Source organism: Phoxinus phoxinus (genome assembly GCF_949152265.1).
Source record: "Phoxinus phoxinus genome assembly, chromosome: 9".
Lineage (NCBI taxonomy): Eukaryota > Metazoa > Chordata > Actinopteri > Cypriniformes > Leuciscidae > Phoxinus > Phoxinus phoxinus.
In genome coordinates, this window is record NC_136884.1 from 9,732,967 (window position 1) to 9,756,269 (window position 23,303).

The 23,303-nt window shown below is 40.7% G+C and overlaps 1 protein-coding gene across 2 annotated transcripts in view; it reads left to right on the forward strand.

Moving 5' to 3' along the window:
• The window catches only part of shisal1a (shisa like 1a), a gene marked incomplete at its 3' end in the record, with an annotated part of 32,116 nt that overhangs the window by 7,231 nt on the left and 1,582 nt on the right, over positions 1–23,303 (forward strand). Inside the window, exons 2-4 of one of the 2 annotated variants that reach the window (XM_079622857.1) lie at positions 1,811–1,971; positions 12,650–12,863; positions 15,362–15,655. In XM_079622857.1, coding sequence (XP_079478983.1) covers positions 1,905–1,971; positions 12,650–12,863; positions 15,362–15,655 — 575 coding nt within the window. In that variant the 5' untranslated portion in view covers positions 1,811–1,904. Of the gene's footprint in view, positions 1–1,810; positions 1,972–12,649; positions 12,864–15,361; positions 15,660–23,303 lie in introns of those variants that run through there. The other variant, XM_079622856.1, reaches the window with a different exon arrangement.

The window sequence follows — 23,303 nt, forward strand, 5'->3', positions numbered from 1 at the left end:
TACGAAAGATGGATGATATAAATATAAATCTATAGAGAGAGACACATTCACACACACCAAGCACATATTCCCATAAACCCCTTTAGTTCAACACATGTATAATGCAACGCAGTTCCATTTAACCGATAGCTGGTTGTCCCATCCCATCATCCTGCCTGAAGATCTCTGTCTTAGGTAGGTCACATGTGGTCCTCCTGCCGGCCCCTTTCACCATCATGTGCTTAGAGTCTCAAGGTATGTTCAGAATAGCATAGTGCTTTGACTATTTTTGCATCATGCACTACACACACTGTGCACAGTATGAGAACTTTCTGTATGCATGGGAAACCCAGATGACATACAACATTTGACAAAATGTGGCACTTGCAACCTGATCAAATATAGCGATCCAGAATACAATGTGCTCGACTTGACCTTCCATTTCACTACAATACAGGCAAGCAAAAACGAATTAACTGTAAATAACAAAAATTATTTTATTTTATTTATTTGCATTTTTGTGATTGGACTGCCAAACACTAGAACGTATTTACACTTTACTAAATCAACTGGGGGGGGGGGATATTTTAATAAGTGAATAAATCAGTTATTTAATAAATTAATTATTATTAAATATAATTAATAATTGACCATTAAAGTAGATATTTATTGAATATTAAAATCCATAAATTAATAATAATAACGAATCAAATAATTATTAAATTAATACATTAAGTAAGGGATAATGTAGAGCGAGGCGGTTATAGCAAATACAACCCCGACAGGCTGATCGACGCAAAGCGGAGGTCCCGCTTATTACATGGCTACCTACCAAATAAATCAATATGACACAAAATATTGATTTAAAAAGGAGTTTATTGATTTAAAAACGATTGTATTGCTTCCGCTAAAGAACACCGTGTCCATGGCAACGCTCTGTTTTTCATGGCAATGGTGTGTTATACTTAGCAGCGGTGTGTTATCAAGAAATATCAGACCGCATTCTACATTAGAATTCAACCAAGCCATGTAATAAAATATGTTAATGTATAATATGTAATCAATATTAATATATGATTGCCGCTTTAATTCAAAGGAAATGATGGGTAAAAGAGCTGGCAACAATAGCGGGAAAATACACCAGCCGGATTTGAACTCATGCCCACACGATGCAAAAACCACTAGGCAATGGCTCTTAACACATACAATAAATTATTATTGTATTATGCAATTATACTGTGCAGCATGCAGTAGCAAATATGTTAGTATTCCATTCCAAACATTTTTTCTTTCTTATGTGTCTCATGACAGTCGCACCAGGATCTGTGAGGATAGAGGCTTTGAAAAGGCTTTAGACAGCGAGTTTTGATTTGATATGTTGTGTGGGGACAGGAAGACTTTATTCATATTGCTCTGTTATAAAATATGCTTTTCATCAGAGAAGCATGGATGGAATCGTCAATAAAGAATTATCGCATTTAATCCTTTGCAACATGTTGTATCTATTTGTCATGAGTGCATATTGTGTGGTATTTTTTGTGCCAAGATTTCCCTCATCAATATTCGCATATCTCGTGTCATATCTCATTTCCCTTTTGACAGCAATAATGAAAGGATTTTTGTAACACCAGCTGTAGCTCCATCTAATGTGTAACTTAAGTCAATGACTTAAATATCAAGCCTAACAGATGTCAGTGTTCAAATAATTCACGATTCCTTCACTTCATTACATTTTAAGTTGGAACAACATAAGGGTGATTAAATGATGACTGAAATGTCTTGTTTAGAGAATGTAAAGTTTACCTGTAGCCTATATTTGTGTGCGTTTCAGAACTTGCAGAATAAAATGACCACCAGGCGGTGAGCAATGAGGGTGTGTTGACTTGCTCTCTCTCCTCACACTGTTTCTTCATGAGGGCTGAGAGATGACCATGAACGGCCGCTGGTCCTTCAAAACCCTGACCGTCATCTTCATCCTGCTGTCCACTGCAGGTAAGACCACATCATATAGATGCCTTTAAAGTGAGCGATTTCTGAGAAACACGCAATGCAAGATTGGATGTCTCTTTGGCTGAAGCAAAGCAAAAAAAATGCTTTGCGAAAAATAAAGCAAAGATGATGAATGAACAACAAGGAAGAACAAAAAAATGAGCAAACAGTATACATGCAAGCAAGAGCTTGTTGCTAGTCGATAGCAGCACACCAGCTCCAGACAAACAATGACACTCAAAACTGTCCTGTCACTAAGCTGAAGAAAAGCCAGAAACTGTCCAAAAACTGTCCAAATGAGGTGCATAGACCAAAAAGTCCAATCAGGGAAACACTTGGCAAAAAAACTAGGCATTGAGAAAGGTCACGTGACTGAAACGTTTGCCACTTTTTCACTAAAGCAGTGGGTTTTATCTTGCAATTGGTGGTTCCCCTTCATTGTTAGAGTGTTCAGGCTTTTTTTAAGAAAGTTTCCCTAACACTTTAGCTAACCTATACAACAACAACAGGTTCTGAAACAGCAAAACCAATGTTAGTCACGTATTGAGCAGAAACAACACAACCTCTGCGTCCGTTATCAGCGCTGGTATCAGGTCTCTCCAGTGCTGGAAAGCTTTTCTAATATTAACGCGAGTCTTAAAGTCATAACCCCTCTTTTTCCAGTGATATCCCTCTGACCTTTTCTATTTTGTAATGTCTCTCAGCCATCTCTCTTTCAACAGTCTTTCTTCAAATCTCCCTCTAGCTCACTCTCTCTCCTCCCCCAAAATGAGTGTATACCTGATTACTCAACATGAGTCATACAAGATTGAACATTGGCTTATATTGCTCTTTCTGCCAGGCAAAGTGTGCAGTGATTTGTTCAACAATCATCAAACAAATGTGAAGGGAAAAATAATGGCTATGATGTCATTGAAAGCAATTCATGGGCCATCTACCATGCGCAAAATAAAATGCAATGTACTAACAAGCAACTTTACCATTTTTGTAGCAATTCCAATAAGCATTTAATATTTATCAAATATGATACATGCACACATATGCAGATTATTATTATTCTCATCCATTTATTCCACAAAAGCAATTGCAATTTGTGGTCTGCAATTATCATGAAACAAATATCTGGAAAAAAATATATATTTACTAAACTTAATAAACGTAAAATTATGCATTGCCACTATATTGCACACTATATTTGTGTATGTATTTTTTTATTTAGCAATGTAGAAAATATGTATTTCTCCATTTTGTACATGGAACTCTTTATGCAAAGGAGCTGTTCATCTGCTCAATAGACCGCCAAATATTTCATCAAATGGCCCTCACATGAATTCAATAACCATTTCCCATAAGACAAAAGCCTCAAGTCTGATTTTGCCACTATACTAAAGGCCAGGGCGATGACAGATGTGTGTTTGGATTGAGCTCAGAAGACTATGCTGTTGTAACAGGATGTAAGAGTGAGAGAGGAACTGAATGAGAGAGATATTTAGAGAACTATTTGGGGAATATTTATACAAATACCTTTTCAATTTTTTGTTCCTGTTCAGTCACTCTGTAATATTTCAAGACAAGAGGAGCCACACTTAGTATCTCACTCAGGGGGATTCATGAAGAATGAATTGTGCCTGCTGATAGTCATTTATTTGTAAATGCTGTTTGTGTTGTTTTAGCAACCGATTCACTTAAGGAATTATGCTAAACGGGTAACAGCCCAAACACGGCCCAAAAAATCTGCTGAATGCAATTTTTACAAGCAATTCCCAATCTTGTATTGCTCCACGATATTCACACTGCCGCTCAAAAGTTTGGAGTCAGTAAGATTTTTTCTTTTCTTTTGAAAGATATTAATACTTTTATTCAGAAAGTATGCATTATACTGATCAAAAGTGACAGTAAAGACATGTAAAGTTACAATTCTATTTCAAATAAATTCTTTTGGCGTTTCAAGAATCCTGAAAATAAATGTATAATGCTTTCCACAAAAATAAAAATGTTTCTTGAGCGGCAAATCAGCATATTAGAATGATTATTCTGAAGGACCATGTGACACTGAACACTGGAGTAATGATGCTGAAAATTCAGCTTTGTTATCAGGACATTTTAAAATCTGGATTGAGTGTACTTGGCGTTTTTGTACTGAAGTGGCACGACTGTTTAGTGCATTCACCCCAGGATATTTCAACAGACAAGCAGAGCCAGAAGTATCACACTCAGACTTTTGTTGAGATTGTTTATGTAACTCCTGAGCCATATCTCAACCGACAAGAAGAGATAAATATCTCAAATGAACCGAAACCTGTCCTCAAAGTGAGCACGGAAAGAAGTAGAGAAATAGAGTTTTTTTTTCCACAGACCTAATGGCTGAACATCATGGAGTAATGGTGCACAGTGTCATTCATAAAAGATTTTGCTGTTATTCTCCAGTGAGTGCAGACATGTTAATTCTAACATCAACAGACACAACTACCCAGAAGTAACTTGAGGACAAGGCTCCTTTTCAAACATCTGTGAATATTTAATATTTCTTTCATGGAATGCTTTTCGCAGTCATGTAACTAGTTATAATGAGCGAGAGCTACAGTCCACCATCATTAAAAAACACAACCAGGTAGATCTGCTCTCTCTGCCAGAAAACACACGCTGACTTCCTTCATCTGCCAAAACTCCCACAAAAGGGTGAACTTTCACCTTTATGAGTCCACACAGCTCGTGTTTGGCTTCATGAGGCATTATACCCCGTCCAAAATCTGCCGTTCCCTGAGGTTAATAGTCCTAAACCTATCCATTTATGGTAGCGTCAGTATCCTTAAAATATTTACCGGACTCTCTTGACTGAGCTCACTTCGATAAGCATGAACGATTTCGCTATTCATCTTTGGTTTTCTCAGAGCAAATGTCTTATGCGCCACTTGTGTGAGGCATTAGCATTCAGACACGTCTCTCTCAGCTGAACTCTGAAATAGCAGAAGTCTGAGGAAGAGCCCTTGCCAAGCCCAGTGTTAAGTAGAACTGGGAACCGGTTCCATGGTTTAAAAAATACGTTATGTTTACAGTTCTTGAATGTGCCGTCTTTCATCAATGCGGTACTAACACCGCAGCACTGGAATCTGAAATTTCGCAAAACATATAGTGGACCCAGTAGTCTGGTTCAAAAACACTTATGAATCAATGTGATTGGCTACTCTCTGAACACAAGTCATTCATTAAATCAGGGTCGCTTTTAGTTGTTTATATGACCATGTTTATTTACTGACACACATTATGAGTTTTGTATGAGTAGTTATTTATACAAGTGATAATTAATGAATGAACAATACTTTGAGGTTTAGTGTTTTTATTTAATATCTGTATTCAGGACCAATTAATGGATTGGATTAATGTCACCTGTGCCGCAAAATTAAACCATAATGTTGCTCTTTGCATGCAAGAGGATTGCATTAGATTTATTTATGATTTGCTGTTTCTGTTTTGTCGAGGACTGAAACGCTTGTCAGATTGCGGAGGGCAATAAATGCAAAAATAATTACATAACTTATTTCCAAATATTAATTTTACTAACAAGACTAACACCAAAATATAAAGCGAAAAAAGTTTTAAAAAAAAGTTAAAAAACACTGCGAGATATAAAGCCACTTTGTGAGATATAAAGTCACAATTGCCTTCATCAAATAAATACAGTAAAAACGTCTCAGGTTACAACTGTAACCTATGTTCCCTGAGAACAGGGAACGAGACAATACGTCATCGACGCTTTGGGGAACGCCTCAGGCGTGACAGGTGTCTGAAATCACAATCAAATCACGGCAATCACATTGACCGGCGACAGCCCGTGAATCATTAATGTGAATGATTAACGTGCGACCTGGAAGTATATAAGGGCGCCTTGCAAACATGACAAATCATCCTTCGTCTGAAGGGACTGTTTGGTAGGCAGGCCCCGAGGCATGGCAGGGAGACGTATTGTCTCGTTCCCTGTTCTCAGGGAACATAGGTTACAGTTGTAACCTGAGACGTTCCCTTTCGAAGGGAACTCGACAATACGTCATCGACGCTTTGGGGAACGAAATACCCACTCCGCCATGCTGAGGGGAGTGCATGCCAGGAGGCAGTGACAACTGTCAGAACCAGCAAATTCAAATGAAATGCAAGAACCACTCACCCTCAGGTCACACTGGGCTGTCAGTGACAGCATTCCCTACGGTCATAGCCCAAGCTATAAGCCTAACAGGAGGCCCTCCAAAACGATGTTTTACCAAAGGCCTACCTAGGCCTGCTCAAAGGCCTAGGACCACAACTTCAATTTTAGAAGGGGTCCCTTCTAGGGAATGTGGCTAGGGAACCCGAGGGAACCCCAGCCAGTCACTATTCGGGGAAACTACCACCCGAAATGCCACCAGGACGGCCCGACCTGGTGTCACTAAGTCGGACACTTCAGTCTGGCCAACTTCCTGTCTGTCCGGAGACAGAGCCTCTGGACATTTGCCTTAGGTAAGGCATCCAAACCAAGGGACTGCGAAGCTGGCAGTGAACCACTCGGCCCGGATCTCAGAGACGGGATATCCCGGAGAGTATGACTCAGCATAGTGCTTTACAACCCTTGCCAAAGAGGGGAGTTTTTCTACTCGATCCACGGATCTACCCAGTGTTTGTGTTTCATAACACTGAGGAGGCCTGTGAAGGCCTAGGTGCTGATCTAACTGGGAGGCCTCACGAGTGGCCTACGACCGTCTGACCAGACTCAGGGGTCCAAACACTCATAGCGACCCTCAGCGAGGGGAGCAATGGTCCGCCTGGTAGGCAAACCAGGCTGTAGGCAGAGTAAGAAGTACCGGGAGGGAACCAGTAGCAGAGGGCGAACACTTTAGTTGAGCCAGGGCACAAGCTTGCTTTCAGCAGCTGCCAAATTAGGCCAGCTGAACTGATAGCAAGCGGCCACTAGCTTCCAGAACCCAGCATCGTTGGGGAACCACTCACAGGGAGGCCTGGCGGGGCCTACTACCTGATAACCGCAGTTTGTGGGAGCTCACCTTCAGGGAGGCCTGGTGAGACCTACTACCTGATAACCACAGAGTGTGGGAACTCACCTTCAGGGAGGCCTGGTGAGGCCTATCACCTGATAACCACAGTAGGTGGAAACTCACCTTCAGGGAGGCCTGGTGAGGCCTACTACCTGATAACTGGCCCCGAAATGCCACCAAGAAGGCCTGACCTGGTGTCATTTACGTCGGACACTTCAGTCCGGCAAACTTCCTGTCTGTCCGGAGACAGAGCCTCTGAACATTTGCCTTAGGTAAGGCATCCAAACCGAGGGACTGCGAAGCTGGCAGTAAACCACTCGGCCCGGATCTCAGAGACGGGATATCCCGGAGAGTATGACTCAGCATAGTGCTTTACAACCCTTGCCAGCAAGGGGAGTTTCTCTACTCGATCCACGGATCTACCCAGTGTTTGTGTTTCATAACACTGAGGAGGCCTGTGAAGGCCTAGGTTGACGATTCCAAGGCGGCCTGCTAAGGCCAGCCAGCTAGGGACTCGCCTATCAGGGAGGCCTGGTCGGGCCTACTAGCTGATAGCGAGTCAATTCTGCTACAAAGGTACACTGTTGGGAATCATACTATACCAACATAACTATTGGGTCCACCCACAGGAGGCCTAATATGGCTAGCTACCTGGTCGCGGCTTTAAAGTATGTCCCACAATGTTGGGACTCACCTCCGAGGAGGCCTGTTTAGGGCCTACTACCCATCAGTGAGTCAACTGCCCGAACCACCAAGGCCAGCCACATGAGGTGAGCTGGCCTACAGCGCTCTCTTGGGGGCTGCCCATTCAGGAGGCCTGCTGAGGCCTACTACCTAACGGCGCAGCCTACGTTGGCAGATAAGCTGTTTACACAGCGCCTACAGCATTCTGGTACCTAAGTAATCACATTGCCCATGGCAGTGTACTCAGCAAGAGCGCTAGCACCCTTTAAGCAAGGAGAGTACAACATACGCCACTCTGCCTCAACGGAGGCCCCAGAGTCAGGGGCCTACCATCTGTACGCATGGGCGTCAGCACATGGCAATGCTCTGGCTTCAAGGGAGCGTACTTCGTTACCAAAAAAGAAGTGAGGCTAGAACTTTCCGCTCAACCCGAGCCATAGTGGTGCGAGGTAGGATAATACAGAACTGAAAGTGAAGGACTCAGACCTACCCTGTATCACAGGGGAATACTCTCCACCTCACCCTGAGGTTTACCAAGGTGCGGGCCTGCCAGTGGCTCTAGGGGTGACAGAAAATGTATCTGTGCCCAACCTAGGGGAGTGGGGCTTGTTTGTGAGCCAACCACCTACAACCCGACGCTCGAGCAGTAGCTCAGCGAGGTGAGTGAAGCCTATACTGGCGGCCCAGATCCGATTGCTAGTTCTGCACGGCAGGGTCGGGCAGACAGACCCAGTCTCTTCATGAGGTGAAAGACGGCCTAACCCTGCTCAATAAAGACACATTGTACCGGGGAGGCCTATTTGAGGCCTAACCCAGGATCTTTATAAACCATGCCTCTGCACCACGCTGCATTACTCTTGTCGCCCCAGAATGCAGAGAAGGGGGCGGGCCTTGGCCTAACGACTCCCATTGGAGGAGGCTGTCATACAGGGATGCTAGGAACCTATATTCACAAAGTGAAGGTTCAGAGGCAGAAATGCTTAAGCAGAGCGCCTCCACTATCCCTGGCACAGCCTAGGCCAGCTACAGAGGCGGCCCTGGTGAGGGCCAGCCTGCAAGCATAGAACTACCTGAGGGCTCGGAGGAGCCACAGCCTTACTAGAAAAATAGTTATTATTTCATACAACTGGCTGCAGAATCGCTCAGCCCACTGAAAACCCAAACAGAGCTCAAGGGGGCGATGTACTCAGGAAGGAAGTCAGACGGTCCCATGGACCGGACATAAGATCTATCTGAAGCAGTAGCGTCAGTCTATACTCCAAGATAAAAATCCTGTGGGAGAGAGACCAACTACCCTACCCTGAGGTGGCTAACAGCCCGAGGGCTAAAATAGTCGTTCTAGCCACCTAAAGGGGGACTTCAGGGCCCTAATAATCCAAAAATGTACCTTACATGACTCCATAGCTCTATACAGGGAACGAGGTCTGTAGAGAGATACATTTTAGTGTTAGTTGCACACAAAATTACTCTTAAAGAAGACCACTCAGCTCACCTGCGGCTTGCGAAGTGAAGACTTACCAGACAGTTCTTTATGAACATGGGGTCTACCACCTTTACATGCCTGAAAGAGGCACTCTCACTAACCAAGCAGAGGCGGGCCATCAGAACGTTGTTCTAACCATGAGCCCAGCCTCAGGCCTGATGTAGGAAGCGTCTGGGGAGGTGATCCATGCCGATGCTGTGTGCAATCGTGCTGGATCACCTCCCTCAGATCCCTCTTCTTGCGGGAGTTGCACCTCTTCTGTGATCTACTCCTCCACGGAGGAGGCGCACGAGAGGCAACACTGGCTCTCTGGCCCTGTCTAAGGTCCCCGGACCATGATGGGCCAGGCCCTCCCGTCTGTCTGGGTGTGGATACAGATCTCAGCGGTATGTAGGTCCTAATACAGCTGGGCGCGCCCTCGCCTCTCTGAACTTTCCAGCCACCGCCTACACGGAGGTGCCGAAAAGCTCAGAGGGCGAAACCAGTGAATCGAGGAGAAAGCCTTTCTCTGTTCTCCCCAATGTCGGCCAGGTTCACTCCGTGGCGCAGCTCAGTAACCGCCTCAGGGGCCCCACCCCCTGGTCGAGATCCCCCAGCAGATTGGCCTGGTGTACCTGCAATACCGCCATGGTGTGCAGGGTAGCACCGGCCTGACCCGCTGGCGTGTATGCTCTGCCATTAAACTGGCAGGGTTGGAGCTCTCAGTGTCGACGCCTGCCAGACACGAGATAGTTGCAAACATCTCGTCAATGGGAGGCATCGACACATACCCATGCTCTCCTATCACCCCAACATCAGTGAGACTAGCCCGCTGATGTCGGTGGACATGGGCAGAGTATGGGTTCTTCCATGTCCTCTCGATCTCAGTATGAGATCGGGAAGAAATGAAAGGCTCACCTGAGCTGGTGGTTTTATGACCGGGGAAAACTCTCATAGTGAGCGATTTTTTCCCCCAACGTGCAGCCACGGCAGCTGGGCCTGCTCGCGGAGCGTTTCCATAACACTAACCAGTTCAGCATACACGGGGCAGGGTGGCTGAGAAGATTCAGGATCTATTTTTCCGATTACCTCATCAGCCATCTCCTGTTTGTCCGGAAAAGCACTCACTGCTTACTCTCGTCAGCCGCCACATCGTCTGAGAGGATTATACCCCTCTCAAGGCGATCGGCGAGCTTCATCTGGGATCTTTCACCCATACGCTGAGCCCTCTTCTCTCAAGGAGAGGGCCAGACGAGATCGGAGCGTTCTCAAAGAAAAAACGCTCGCAACTGTACAGGCAGTTCCCTCAGGAACCCTGTGCGCGCTCTTCCTTCCCAGACAGAAAACGCACAGCTGAAAACACTCAGCCTTCTCAGTGCATTTCATAATTACCTTTTGATTTTCAAAAGCGGTTACAGACAAAACAGTCCCTGAAGACGAAAAGATGATTTGTCATGTTTGCAAGGCGCCCTTATATACTTCCAGGTCGCACGTTAATCATTCACATTAATGATTCACGGGCTGTCGCCGGTCAATGTGATTGCCGTGATTTGATTGTGATTTCAGACACCTGTCACGCCTGAGGCGTTCCCCAAAGCGTCGATGACGTATTGTCGAGTTCCCTTCGAAAGGGAACAGTAATATTGTGAAAAAAATCTGTTTTAATAGATTTTGAAATGTAATTTTATTATTGTGCTGGCAAAACATCATTGCTCCAGTCTTCAGTGTCACATGATCCTGCAGAAATCATTCTGATATGCTGATTTGCTGCAACATTTCTTATTATTATCAATGTTGAAAACAGTTCTGCTGCTTAATATTTTTGTGGAAACTGTAATAATTTTTTTTCAGAATTCAGAAGGTTCAAAATATCAGCATTTATTTGAAATAGAATGTATTTGTTTTCACTTTTGATTCATTTAATGCATCCATGCTGAATAAACTTACAAACTCCAAACTTTTGATCAGTAGTAGTGTACACACAAAAACGGTTTAAATGGTTAAACCAAAAATGGTTTAAATTTGGCTCTCAAAGAGACAGCCATACATGATTTTAAGGGTTAATATTGTTTTAGACCTGTCAGACAGGTGTCTGTCCACCTGGACACATTGCAGATACATTCGCATTTCATTCTCACTTTATTTCTGGTGAAAGGAGCATGAACTGAGGTGTTGCCTGTCAGTACAGAAAACTGGCGTACCAAAATAAAAACACTTAAATACTCCTGTTGCCACAATGAAAAGGAGAATGAAAAAATCTTCAACAGGTGGTTTTCATTTCACACCCCAGCTTTTTCTTTTGTTCTTTTTTTCTCCCCTTTTCCAAATCTGAAAGACCTGCCTTGTTGCCTGTGTTTTTGCCTATTTGGTTGATGGATACGTAGCGTGAGCACTGCCAAATAACTTCCCATGCAATACTGGGCTCTTTATGGGGTCAAAGGTGGCACTGGAGGGTTCTCTGGCCCACACTGCTGTCAGCACTGATTTATTCCGATCATTACCAGCCTCTCTGTGTGCCTGCGCTCTCACGTAATTGGCAGTTTTGGTCATTAGCGAGAGGTCAAATGCAGCAAACATTAAATTGTTTCCTGTGGCATAATATTTTTTGCCTCTCTTATTCAACTTCGATTCCGCGGCAATTAACGTTAAAGGTTCTTGTTTCCATTCCAGTTCTTGCGAGTCTTTTCCAGGCCTGCTCATTCATTGTTCTACCGTGAATGGGAATCATTGCTTTGATATAACCGGAGAAAGTTTAAGATCACACAGTACTGATACTCTGGTGTACAGTTCAAAGCAACAACGCCTCAGTCACAAATATTAATCCACTGTAAAATGGACAGATCCAGTGTTCTTGTCCATTTCACTTACCAAACGTGCCTTCTCAGACAGCTCTCATCTATATGCAAATGATGGCACGGTGCTTTCTTATTTTTCATAAAGCTCAATATGCAGCTTTAGAAATGAGCAGGTGCACTTTGGGAGTGAGTCTATTGCATTGCTGACGAGCACAGAATTTTGCATAGAAAAAAAAAAGTAGGAATGGCCAAGATACTTGCTTGTTCATTTGCCTTGTCATTACGATGCTTCCGAGACTCTGCGAACTTCATTATCTGAGCAATTACTGGAGGGAGGATTGTTCGATGGAGAGTTAGTTCACGAGTTGAGAAGCTGTCTGTTTTGGTTCAAGACGAACATGTTTGTAATGTCACTTGTGATATTAAGAAGTCTCACTTTTACAGTGCTTATGGTTCTGGAGTTGAAGTGCACCACATGACATGAAGTCAAACAGTATGTATTTAATGAATCTGGCAGCATTTATTGCAGCCAAAGTTCTAATTACTGGAGACATGAAAGATCTGCATGCTCCGTAAATCTCTACCTCTGTTCCACCCTAATAATCTCTATCGAGCGCATATCAGAAGTCATACATCCCACATCAGATCGGGAGCTGTTTGAAATCACTCAGCTTTATCGACCTTATTCTCTCAACCTCCTCTGTTTTATCTCTCTGCAGCTCTCTCGGCACACTTCAGAGTGTGTGAGCCTTACTCCGACCACAAGGGGCGCTATCACTTCGGTTTCCATTGCCCTCGACTCTCAGACAACAAGACCTACATTTTCTGCTGTCACCATAACAACACGGCCTTCAAATACTGCTGCAACGAAACAGAGTTCCAGAGCGTGATGCAGCTCAACCTCACCACCAACTCAGACGGTTATGCCCACAAGTGAGTAACTGGTCAGAAGAAAAGTATTTTGCTAGTATGCACTTTGCTTTTTGGGGGGATCTGAACAAATAATCCACACGATGTAGAGTTTAACAAACAGTGTTAATTTTTTTTCAACAAAAATTATTGAATTAAATGGTTTTGGTTATAACAAAGACGTGGCAAAAAAACATGACAAAAATAAAACAAATTTCAAATATATACTGTTGACCAAAATATGACATATCATAATATAATATAAAAACAATACAATAATAAATAATTGGAGTGTTCACTTTAAATGTTGATAAAATTGGTTTGTTCGCCATTTGAGAAAAACTCACTCCAATTGATGAATATGACATGACGAAATATTGACTACATTTAAAGGATTTTTTGTCAAAAGACAAAAAGTATGACTAAAACAAAAAATAATATGCTGTTTTACATTTAGGCTACTTATATACACCCAGATAATGAAAATACAAAAATAAAATAATTTAATGTATGCAACAGTCTCCATCCCCATTTCAAACTCTTCGTAGTCTTAAATATGACAAACAACCTCTGATACTTCTTAGTGTGAAATAATTCCAGAATCTATTAATATTTCTCATTCACACCTTCTCTTGTGCTTGTTATTTTAATCTTTGGGTGATTAAGATACGCAGTGTACTCTCGGGGCACATTTATTTCCTATTCATTTGTAGCTTGTCCGTCCATCTAAACCTTACCACAGCCAGTCTGCACCAGACAGAAATTTCCTCCAAAAAAGGTTCTGAACCATACGCTGTGCAGTTAAAGCACTCTTCTGTTCTGTAATGACCACAGCAGTGCCATTCAGATTATCCCCACTGGCTGTTAAAGTAACGAAGTCTGAAAAATGACTCCCGGTCTCTAAAGCAGCCAGCAAGACCAGAGATCAGTAGAGTGATGCATTTCTTCTGCACATTATCATGGCTTGTTTATCCCTCCAGCTGACTGAGAGGGAGGTGTGAAAAATGTGACAATCAGATGGACTTGCGTATTTGCGGAAAGCCTGGTTTTGTCTGCCATCTTCACACATATGCAAACACGGTTCAAAATGCATAATACAGCAGAGGAGATACTAAACCACATGCACACAAAAGACAGAAGATATAATTTACTGACAGAACAGGCTAAATGCAGGTTTGTTTAAGTCAATCTTCAAACTTTTTGATGTCAAAGACCCACAAATATGATGGCCAAATGCAAAGGATCCCCTTCCTAAAATATACAGGCATATATATATATATATATATATATATATGTGTGTGTGTGTGTGTGTATGTATTCTGTATAAAGACGCATTTATACTATGTGGGAAAATGTGTGATATCACACATTACCAAGATTGAATAAGTGAATTTTATATTGTATTTGGCCTAAAAGAAAAAAGGAGAGAAAAATTATTTTAAAAAGTATTTTCTGGAAAATATTTACATTCTATTAAGCACAACATATGTAAAACAAATGTATTTTATGAATGTAAAAAGAGAGATAACTTAGAAATACAAATATTTTCACAGAACAATATGCAGATTCATCTTTCATTTTTCATTCATAGTTAAAAAAAAATCATACATCTTCATTTCTGAAAATTTGATTTTAAAAACTAATATTAATTTAGTAAAATAGTTTGTATAGGAGCCTCTTTCAAAATCCCTGAATTAAATGACATTAACTGTTTGTTTGTACAGAGTATTAAATTGGGAATATTTTAAAACATCTATTACTGTAGGAAATGTTATAAATGCATTCAAAACCATTAAAAATATCAGTGGAATATCTTGAGGAAAAACAAAAGTGATTGTACGATTTTATTGTCACAGCCTCTGTCAGCGTTTTCTGAAACATCTCTGTTGGCGTCTGCTATGAGTGCGATTTATTATTCATTATTCCCAAGTGAACCAAGCATCCAGATCAAACTGTCTGCTATGATGATGAAAGAATCCCTCTGACATTTAGCCATAGCAAAAGAGACAATATGTCATACACTCGTGTGTGTATGAAAAACTAAGACCTTGTTGTTTCAGTCATGCATCTGAGATCTCCGTCAGAGAAACATTGCAGTACTAATCCAAAACAAATCAATTCATTTTCAGCCCCGCAACGGGATATAAACAATGAAGCAGTGACATAAAGGCCAGCTTGTCACCATGCCCTGACTCTAGTCAAGCATGACAATATTATTTCACCACTCAAGATCAAATCGATCCCTCTGTGTGACTGTAGAATCCCAGAGCACTGGGTAGCTGTACAACGTCTGCCTGACCCGCACACTGTCCTGCCAAAGCAATCACAAAGACCAATGGAAAGCAATTACAGCACTTTACTGCCACTGCGTTGGCACTGACCTCTCTTTTCACTGTAGTTGATTTAAATGAGGAAAAATTACCCTTGTAATGATATGCCTATTCCTGTTTCTCATTCAGAATGAACCTTTTTTGTAGAGCACAAGTATAACTTCCATCTCTTTGTCGTTCCTGTCGCTTTAGCAACTACACCGCCCTCATCGGTGTGTGGATTTACGGCTTTTTCGTCATGATCCTTCTGGCTTTGGACTTCCTGTACTACTCGGCTATGAACTACGAGTTGTGCAGGGTCTACCTGGAGAAATGGGGCCTGGGAGGACGGTGGCTCAAACAGGCCAGGAGTCAATGGCACAGCACAGCTCAGGAGAGTGAACACAACATGGGACCAGGCCTGAGTCACCACCACCATCCACGGCACAGCTTGAGAGGCGAAGCACAGAGCCCTACGCTCCTGACCTTCCAGACCTCAACAGCCTGGTGAGTCAACGAACAGGGATAAAGGAGAGCTCCCAGAGAACTAAACACCCAGGACCCTTATGTTATGTCCAGAGAGTCATTGTGGCGTAACTCTAATTGATTTCTGATCTTGATGGATTGTGTCGTGCTCGGACACAAAAAAAATGAAACGTTGCATAAAACAAATGTAACTAGCAGAGTGTATAAAACATTACACTAGTAAGATATAAGAAGATGGCTTTCAGCCTGTCTGGGCTGTTTCAGCAGAGGCTTGAATCCAATGCAAAAACTTTGGTAACACCTAAGTATAAGGTTCTATCCGTTAACATTTGTTTTTAGGATTCATGAACAAAATATGACGTAACAAACTTTTTAAAATGTAATGCAAAATTAATCTTCCATTACTCTTAAAACAACACAACTGACCAAAACACTCCACCACGTTATAAAAATACATTAAAATACGTAAATACATTTGAAATTAATAAACAATTAAATAAGAGAAATACACATCTAACAAATGTTAATTTCTAAATTTATTTAGAATGTTATTTGTAAAAATTTAAATTGCATTAATTATATGTATAAAGAACAAACATGAATTAACATTGAACAAAATTAAATTAGCATTCACCTAGATTAATAAATGCTGTAAAAAAAAAATGTTCATTGTTAGTTCATGAACCTCATTGTAATGTGCCGCCAAAACTTTAATTCTCAATTAATACTGGTGCATTACTAAAAAATTGATCATACAGGTCTTATAGGCACATCAACGTGAATGGACAGTAAGTCTGACTAAACAGGAAGTAAAAACAATTGTTGTACCTCATTCCAGGGTCCTGATGTCATTTCTGTATTATCCATCTTGCAGACTGTAAGACAAAATATTTGTTGTTAGTTCTCATATGATCCCAGACTTCAAATAATGTGCAGCAGTCGCCTCAACGCCTCAACATTACTTGTTCACAATGAGCATTGGTGATTTTCAAGTAAGAAATCGAACAACGAACTGGTGTGACGTCATTTCAGGCCAAATCAGGCCAAAACAACCTTCGTTTTGTGTTTGTTTCGGGAGTTCGAAACAGCCCGCCAAAGCAAACTTTCTGTAAAAATTTGCTCTAGCAGATAAACCCCTTCGAACAACCATTGGTCCGTGGCGATTACGCAATAAGTAGGTGTGGCTCTGAGGCTCCGCCTTCTTTAACGTGGAAATGTTCTCAGGTTGATTTCTTCTGCTCAGTACCTTGAGGTTGGATGTCCGCCATTAAAAACATGAACTTCGCCATGAGTATATCAGGGCCTATAGACTAATATCTGATATACACCAGGAAACACTTTAGACCCGGAATTTACCAGCTAATCATACATTAAAGAAGGGTGGAAAGCTGACCTTTTAAAAGTCTGCAAATTCTTGGCTCAAGCAAAGGAACTGCTCAGACACCACAGAAATTGTTTCAGATGGGATTGAAGGGAAAACATCTTCTAACAGCAGGTGCTGGTCACATGGGTCCCTCATGGCTAATCTGGCTCAGTATGAGGTACCATTCGCTATGCCATCTGTTGCATCTGTTGCTCACTGACACGACCTTGACACGGCGACCCTTGGCATCCAATTCAAAACCCAAAGACATTTATGTTGCTTGAAACTGAATTCATTCAAAATGTATCAGTTTCCACAAAAATATTAAGCGGCACTATTTTCAACATTGATAATTAGAAATGTTTAAGAAATGTTTGTAATTAGGCAGATTTTTTGATCAATTAAATGCAGACTTCTATCAAAAACATGAAAAATAAAATCGACCTTACATTTTTGAACGGTAGTGTATGTTAGCTAAGACTCCATTGACGTTGCTGACTGGACATTTTACATCAGCATTCATGCCATGTTGCAACATTCTTCTTGACATGCCAAACTGAAATGAAGTGTCTGGAGTCTGAAGTGATTTTAATAGTATGATCATAAAGTGGCAGGAACGCTAATATGAGATATGCGTGTTGCATTTCATATAGCGACAAGACACCGGTCTGTGACGCCTCCAAAAGTTCTAACATGGGCAATTAATTTGTTGTTGGTGAGCATTTCACAGTATTTGATTTTTGCAAAATTGTGTGGGCAAAGGTGCAAAGGCTTTGGTTTACAGTCACCTTTGATCAATTTAGTATATCCTTGCTGAATAAAAGCAACATCTTTTTTTTTTTTAAGTCTTACTGACCCCATACTTTGAACGTTAGTGTATTTATCATAACATAAAATTTCATTGATGTCTGTTGTAGCTTTTATCCACCCAGATCACATCTTACACTCTGACAGGCAACAAATGCAAAAGCCGGAAAAAATGACAGATTTAGAGATATTTTTGAAGCTAGATTTCTGAAATGCAGACTGAACTCCGAAACGAGCCAATGAGCTTTCCATTCTCTCATTCTCGCCCCTCCCCTTCCACACCTGTCCTGTCATCTGAGAGTGGAACGTCTGGAGGCAGGCGAGTGGAATCTAGCGTGTAATGTGATGATGATGTGTCTCGCACTTTGAAGAAGCTGGAGAAATAGCGCTCTTGCAGCTCAGAGATAAGATGCGTGAGCGCGATAACTTCGTCTGGCTGTTCGACTCCAAAAGAATTTTGAAGGATAAGGTTAATTGAATACTGGCACACTTGAGATGTAATTGACATCAAAGCATTTGAAATGCAGTTTCTCTCATGTCTGTGTACACAATCACTATGCTTTAATCAACACCATGAACTTGTACTACAAATGATAGACAATGATCACTTTAGTACTGGATGGCCATCTCAACAGCGCTCGAAATCGAATTTATTAATGTGATTTTCTCTGGCCCCTTCCGCCTGGTCGGTGTGTGTGTGTGTGTGTGTGTGTGTGTTTGTCACAGGTGCTGCTAATTAAAGTCCTGCACCTGCATGCTGTTGGCAGGAGATAATTTAGAAGTTAAAGCGTCCCTCTACCCACCTTTAGACTGTCTACTGTGTCAAGATTCTATTCCAGCGAGTCCATTTATTTATTTATTTTATGATTATTTTCAAAAAGGTCCAAATGTCATTACTTTGAAGTAGCGGGTAGATTGAAGAATTATCCCCAAACCCCAATTTGTGTAATATTGAATTTATTTGGGAGTTGGGAGTAGTTAAAGCAATAATATATTCCTCAAGATATTTCTGGTACTTACTCTAATGGCAAAGCTTCTTATTTTTTATTTATAGAAACTGGGGGTGGCAATATACTGTTAACATAATTACATTAAAATTAAGTGAATGTTAAGTAACAATTTATTTTACAGTGTCCTTGTTACACGTTTACATTAGTTACTATAGTAATAACTGCACCAAAGCTAAACCAAACCCTAACCTTAACCTTACAGTAAGTACATGTAGTTAATTAATATTACTCAGTACTTAAATGTACCGATATAACTGCACTGTAACAAGGATACCATCAAATAAAGTGTAACCAAATGTTCTTCAGGTTTCAAGCTCTTTATGACCAATAAATGCACATGACTTTTCTAGTCATTTAGTTATCTATGGTTTAGATAATTGCAAATTTCTGAGTAATTTCTACCTGATAAAATATTTTAAAGTTTGACATAACTACAAAAAAAATCATATTAATTATTACTATGTTTTTAAAGATTTTATTACCAAACCTGTCTTTTTTAACACAAAAGAAGATATTTTGAAAAATGTATAAGTGCAATGTATCAGTGGGTTTTTGTTTTGTTTGTTTTTTACCTTGCAATTAAAGTTAACAGGGATCCAGTGTAGTTTTGGACAGCATTGACTTTCATTGTATGGACAAAAAAGCAAATAATAATACATTCCCTAACTCAAGGGTATATATAATAGTGTAAAAGCTGATATTTGCTATTGAGTCATGGTATTAAATGTCACGGTTTGTGAACACAGAATGTGAGTCTGAGAGGTCAGTTTACTTCTGATGATAAGGGACAACAGTAACTGAATATCACACGTTGGCTACGCCAAACGAAAAACACTTGATCTGAGTGATGATCGGAGTGATGTTTAGAGCTTTGCTACAGTCCAAACTCGTGCATTCGAGAGCACGGCTGCCTGCAGACTCTGGACTGTTGTTGGCAGCAAAACAAATTGCATATCACTGAATAAAATTAAATTTTTCATGGAATTGCATAAGAGAGAATCCATCTGATAATAATTAAGCAATTTCTCGACTAGTGGTGAGTGGAGATAGTGATTTCCCATAGCTTTCGTGATTGAATTTCTTGTCTGTTTTGAAGTTTTCTCATCATGATTCCAGATGGCAATGGTATTGGGTTGGAAAATAAATTAAGAAAAATGGGAATATTTTTGAATACCCTAAAGGCTTTAATGAAATTACAGACAAAAATCACAATCGCTGTAATGGCCAAAGCATCATTACGTCTTCAACAAGCATTTAATATGAATAATGAGGCGGTAAGCTATGTTAGGAGATAAGAGTCTGCACTTCTTTAATAACAAGCTTTTAAACCAATTAGAAAGTGTATTAAGCAGAGAATTTGACACACTATGCAAAGCCGACACTCAATTTTCATTATGTAATGGAGTGTAGCAGTGAGCATTGTTTTAAAATTACCACTCAATTTGCATTTGATACTGAGAGCCTTAGGGGCAATTCACACCGCACAGTTTGTCGGATCAGTGTGTTACCCCTGTCGGCATCTGTTGGCATTGGCCGGGGTTTATTTTCACCCGACTGAACATGTTCAATCAGCGTTTGTTGTCGGTGTCTGTTGGGGCAGTGTGAACATGACAGTTATTTTTCTTAAAAATCCAGCTTGTTTGTCTGTGCGGAGTGAATTGGCCTTTAGTCTTCTGTAATTCAAACATATTAATTTAGCTATTTTTCTCTGAAAGGAAAATGATATTTTCATCTAAATGTCACCAACTCGGAGCACTTCCCATCAGAACGCCTCTGCTTCATTTCCCAAAACAATCATCTCTCAGGGGTTGTGGAGTGGAGGCAAGCCCAGTGGGGGCAGTTGGTATTTCTATTGCACACAGAGGGCAGTGCTCATCTTGTGTAAATATCTCAGCGTGAAGTGACTCACCATTGTCTCAGCTCTCATATTCGAAGGGTTTGCTTTGGATTAAGACCTTGTGTTTGGTTTAGAAGAACTCTCTTTCTTTCACATATACAGATATAATCAGCTGTTTCTGCTTTTAAAGTTACATTTTGGAAATGATTTGTGATGGTCTTGTAATAAGCAGTAAGAATGTGCTGAAAACCACAAACCAACAAACCAATCAGTAATGTTTTTGCGTATGCCGCTGTTTTCCAGCAAAAGTGTGCTTATGACTTAATAGAGCTGCGTGTAGCTGTATAATTTCCAGCTTTTCGCAAATGTTCTTTTTCTAAAATAAAAAAAATTATTTTAGTGATCAAAAAAATGAAAACTGCCCCTATTATACCATTTTAAAGGCTCCTTTTGTTTAGGAAGTCTTCCATAATATGTTAACATGCAAATAAGATAAAAACACATTGATTTCCTCATAATTTACATTGCAGCATCGCCTCTTTTCTCACAGTGTCTTAAATGGTTCGATAAAGGATCAGGTCTCTCTAAACCTCTCCTTTTAGAGAGATACTCTGCTCTGATTGGTCAGATGGCTCAGTCGGTTGCGATTGGTCTACCGCTTACAGCGCATGTCGGAAACAAAACAGCCCTTTGTACGCAGTTATACGAACAGTAACAATGGCGCTGGGTTTTACCGTTTCAATTCGATCCCGAGTCCTCATTCTTTGGAAGTGCATGGAAAGTGGATTTGCTATCACTGCGCAGAAACGGCACATCTACACCACAAAACACACTCTTCCAGACCTCAGCTACAATACAGTGTTTGAGAGACCAGGTCAAAAGTGTTCATCATGGGCAGCCAATTGAGACCATTGGCTGGTGTTGTGCAAATATTATATAATAATCCTATAATACTAATTATGTACATCCATTTTGTAAAGGATAAAATTATTTTAGTGAACATAATAAATATAGATTATGTTCTCACTGTTTTTTTTCTTTTGGCGGCGAGGGTGTAAAGACTAAATCTAGAGTACTCCATTCTGAGTATTTTCCAGGACGCCTGTAGAGTTAGGGAAGACCTGTATGTGACATTTCAACTCTTTTCATGAACAACGGTGTGTTCCTTAGAGGCGTGTTCTCCAAGACCAACAAACCTGTCTGCGCTCCTGGCCTACATTGCTTAAAAGCGTTCTGTAATGCATTATAAATGAGCATGGTGCTCTGTGCAGACAGCCCCTTCTCTAAAGTAGGCCAAAGCTCTGGACATTCCCGAAACTTTTGCCAAGACTAAATTCTTAACAATCTGACCACGTTCAGAGTAGCATAAGGATCAGGCAGTTGAACGGAGTCAGGCATTCATCATTACAAACAGGATTAGTTTGTAGGAACGGGTTGATTAAATGTTCTGTCTTCATCTGACATTTCCATTTATGAGGCTCACAAGTCTAACTCAAGTGACAGAGGGATCCAAATGTTTATGCTATTTCTAAATAACTCAAGTCAAGCGTACCAGCAGTCAAGTGCCCGTTCTAGCTCTGCAAAAATGGACATTAACTAAGCAACACTTAAAGGGATTATACACCCAAAAAGGAAAATGTTGTTATCATTTACTCACCTCAAACCCATATTTACTTTCTTCCTTCATTGGGACACAAAAGCCATTTTTGAAGAATGTCCTGGTCACTTTTTTCAATATAATGATGGATAAACGTACAATAAAAATAATAAACAATGACAGAATATCTATTTTAGGGTGGAATGTAGTTTGGGGATGTCCGATAAAACTAAATACAAGTGGTGTATATATTCTGTATTATATTAAATGGAAGCAGAAATGTTAAGCTTTTACATTCATTTTGTGAAAACTTGTACATTATTTTAGCTGTAAAGCTGTTTTTTTTTCACACTAAAGTCATGTTTTCCTGCACATTGTTTTCATCTTGTGGCTATGCTTTTGAAATGATGATTATTTTAACATTTTTGGATTGGTCCCATTCACTTCCAGATTTTAGCTGATTTGTTTTTTAAGAAAAGGAGGGACGAATTGAAATTCATTTTTGAGGTAATCAACAATATGCCACAAGTGTTTAACTTAACTTGTATTATACCCACTTGTATAGTGAACTCACACAAATGTGTCATACCAGCTCATATTGATGATGGAGAAAAATACGTTTGAGTTGAGCTGAGGCTCCTAAAATACAATATATTCATTTTGTTTATAAAAGCTTTTTGGAAAAGACTGTCGTTTCATTCTGACTTGTATTAGGCCTTATTAGCAATCCAAAGTGTGTGAGAGGATGCCGTCTCTCCGTACAGTGAAGTATATCAACATGTAAACAGGTTGAGATGTGATCTGAGATTGTTTGTGAACACACAGCTCAATCGTGCTCTGGCTTGCCCATGGCTACAGAGCTGGTGTCTTGATTATAACATCCACGAGGACCTAATCAACACATCTGTTCCACTGGGAGATCCTGTTTTCCCTTAAAAGATCATCGTACATCACTGCCAGAGAATACATGCTTGTATTGTAAAATAACAAGAGTATAAACCATGTATTTAAAAGTTTTATTAGACCTTCTAATGCCTGAGCCACAAAAATATGGG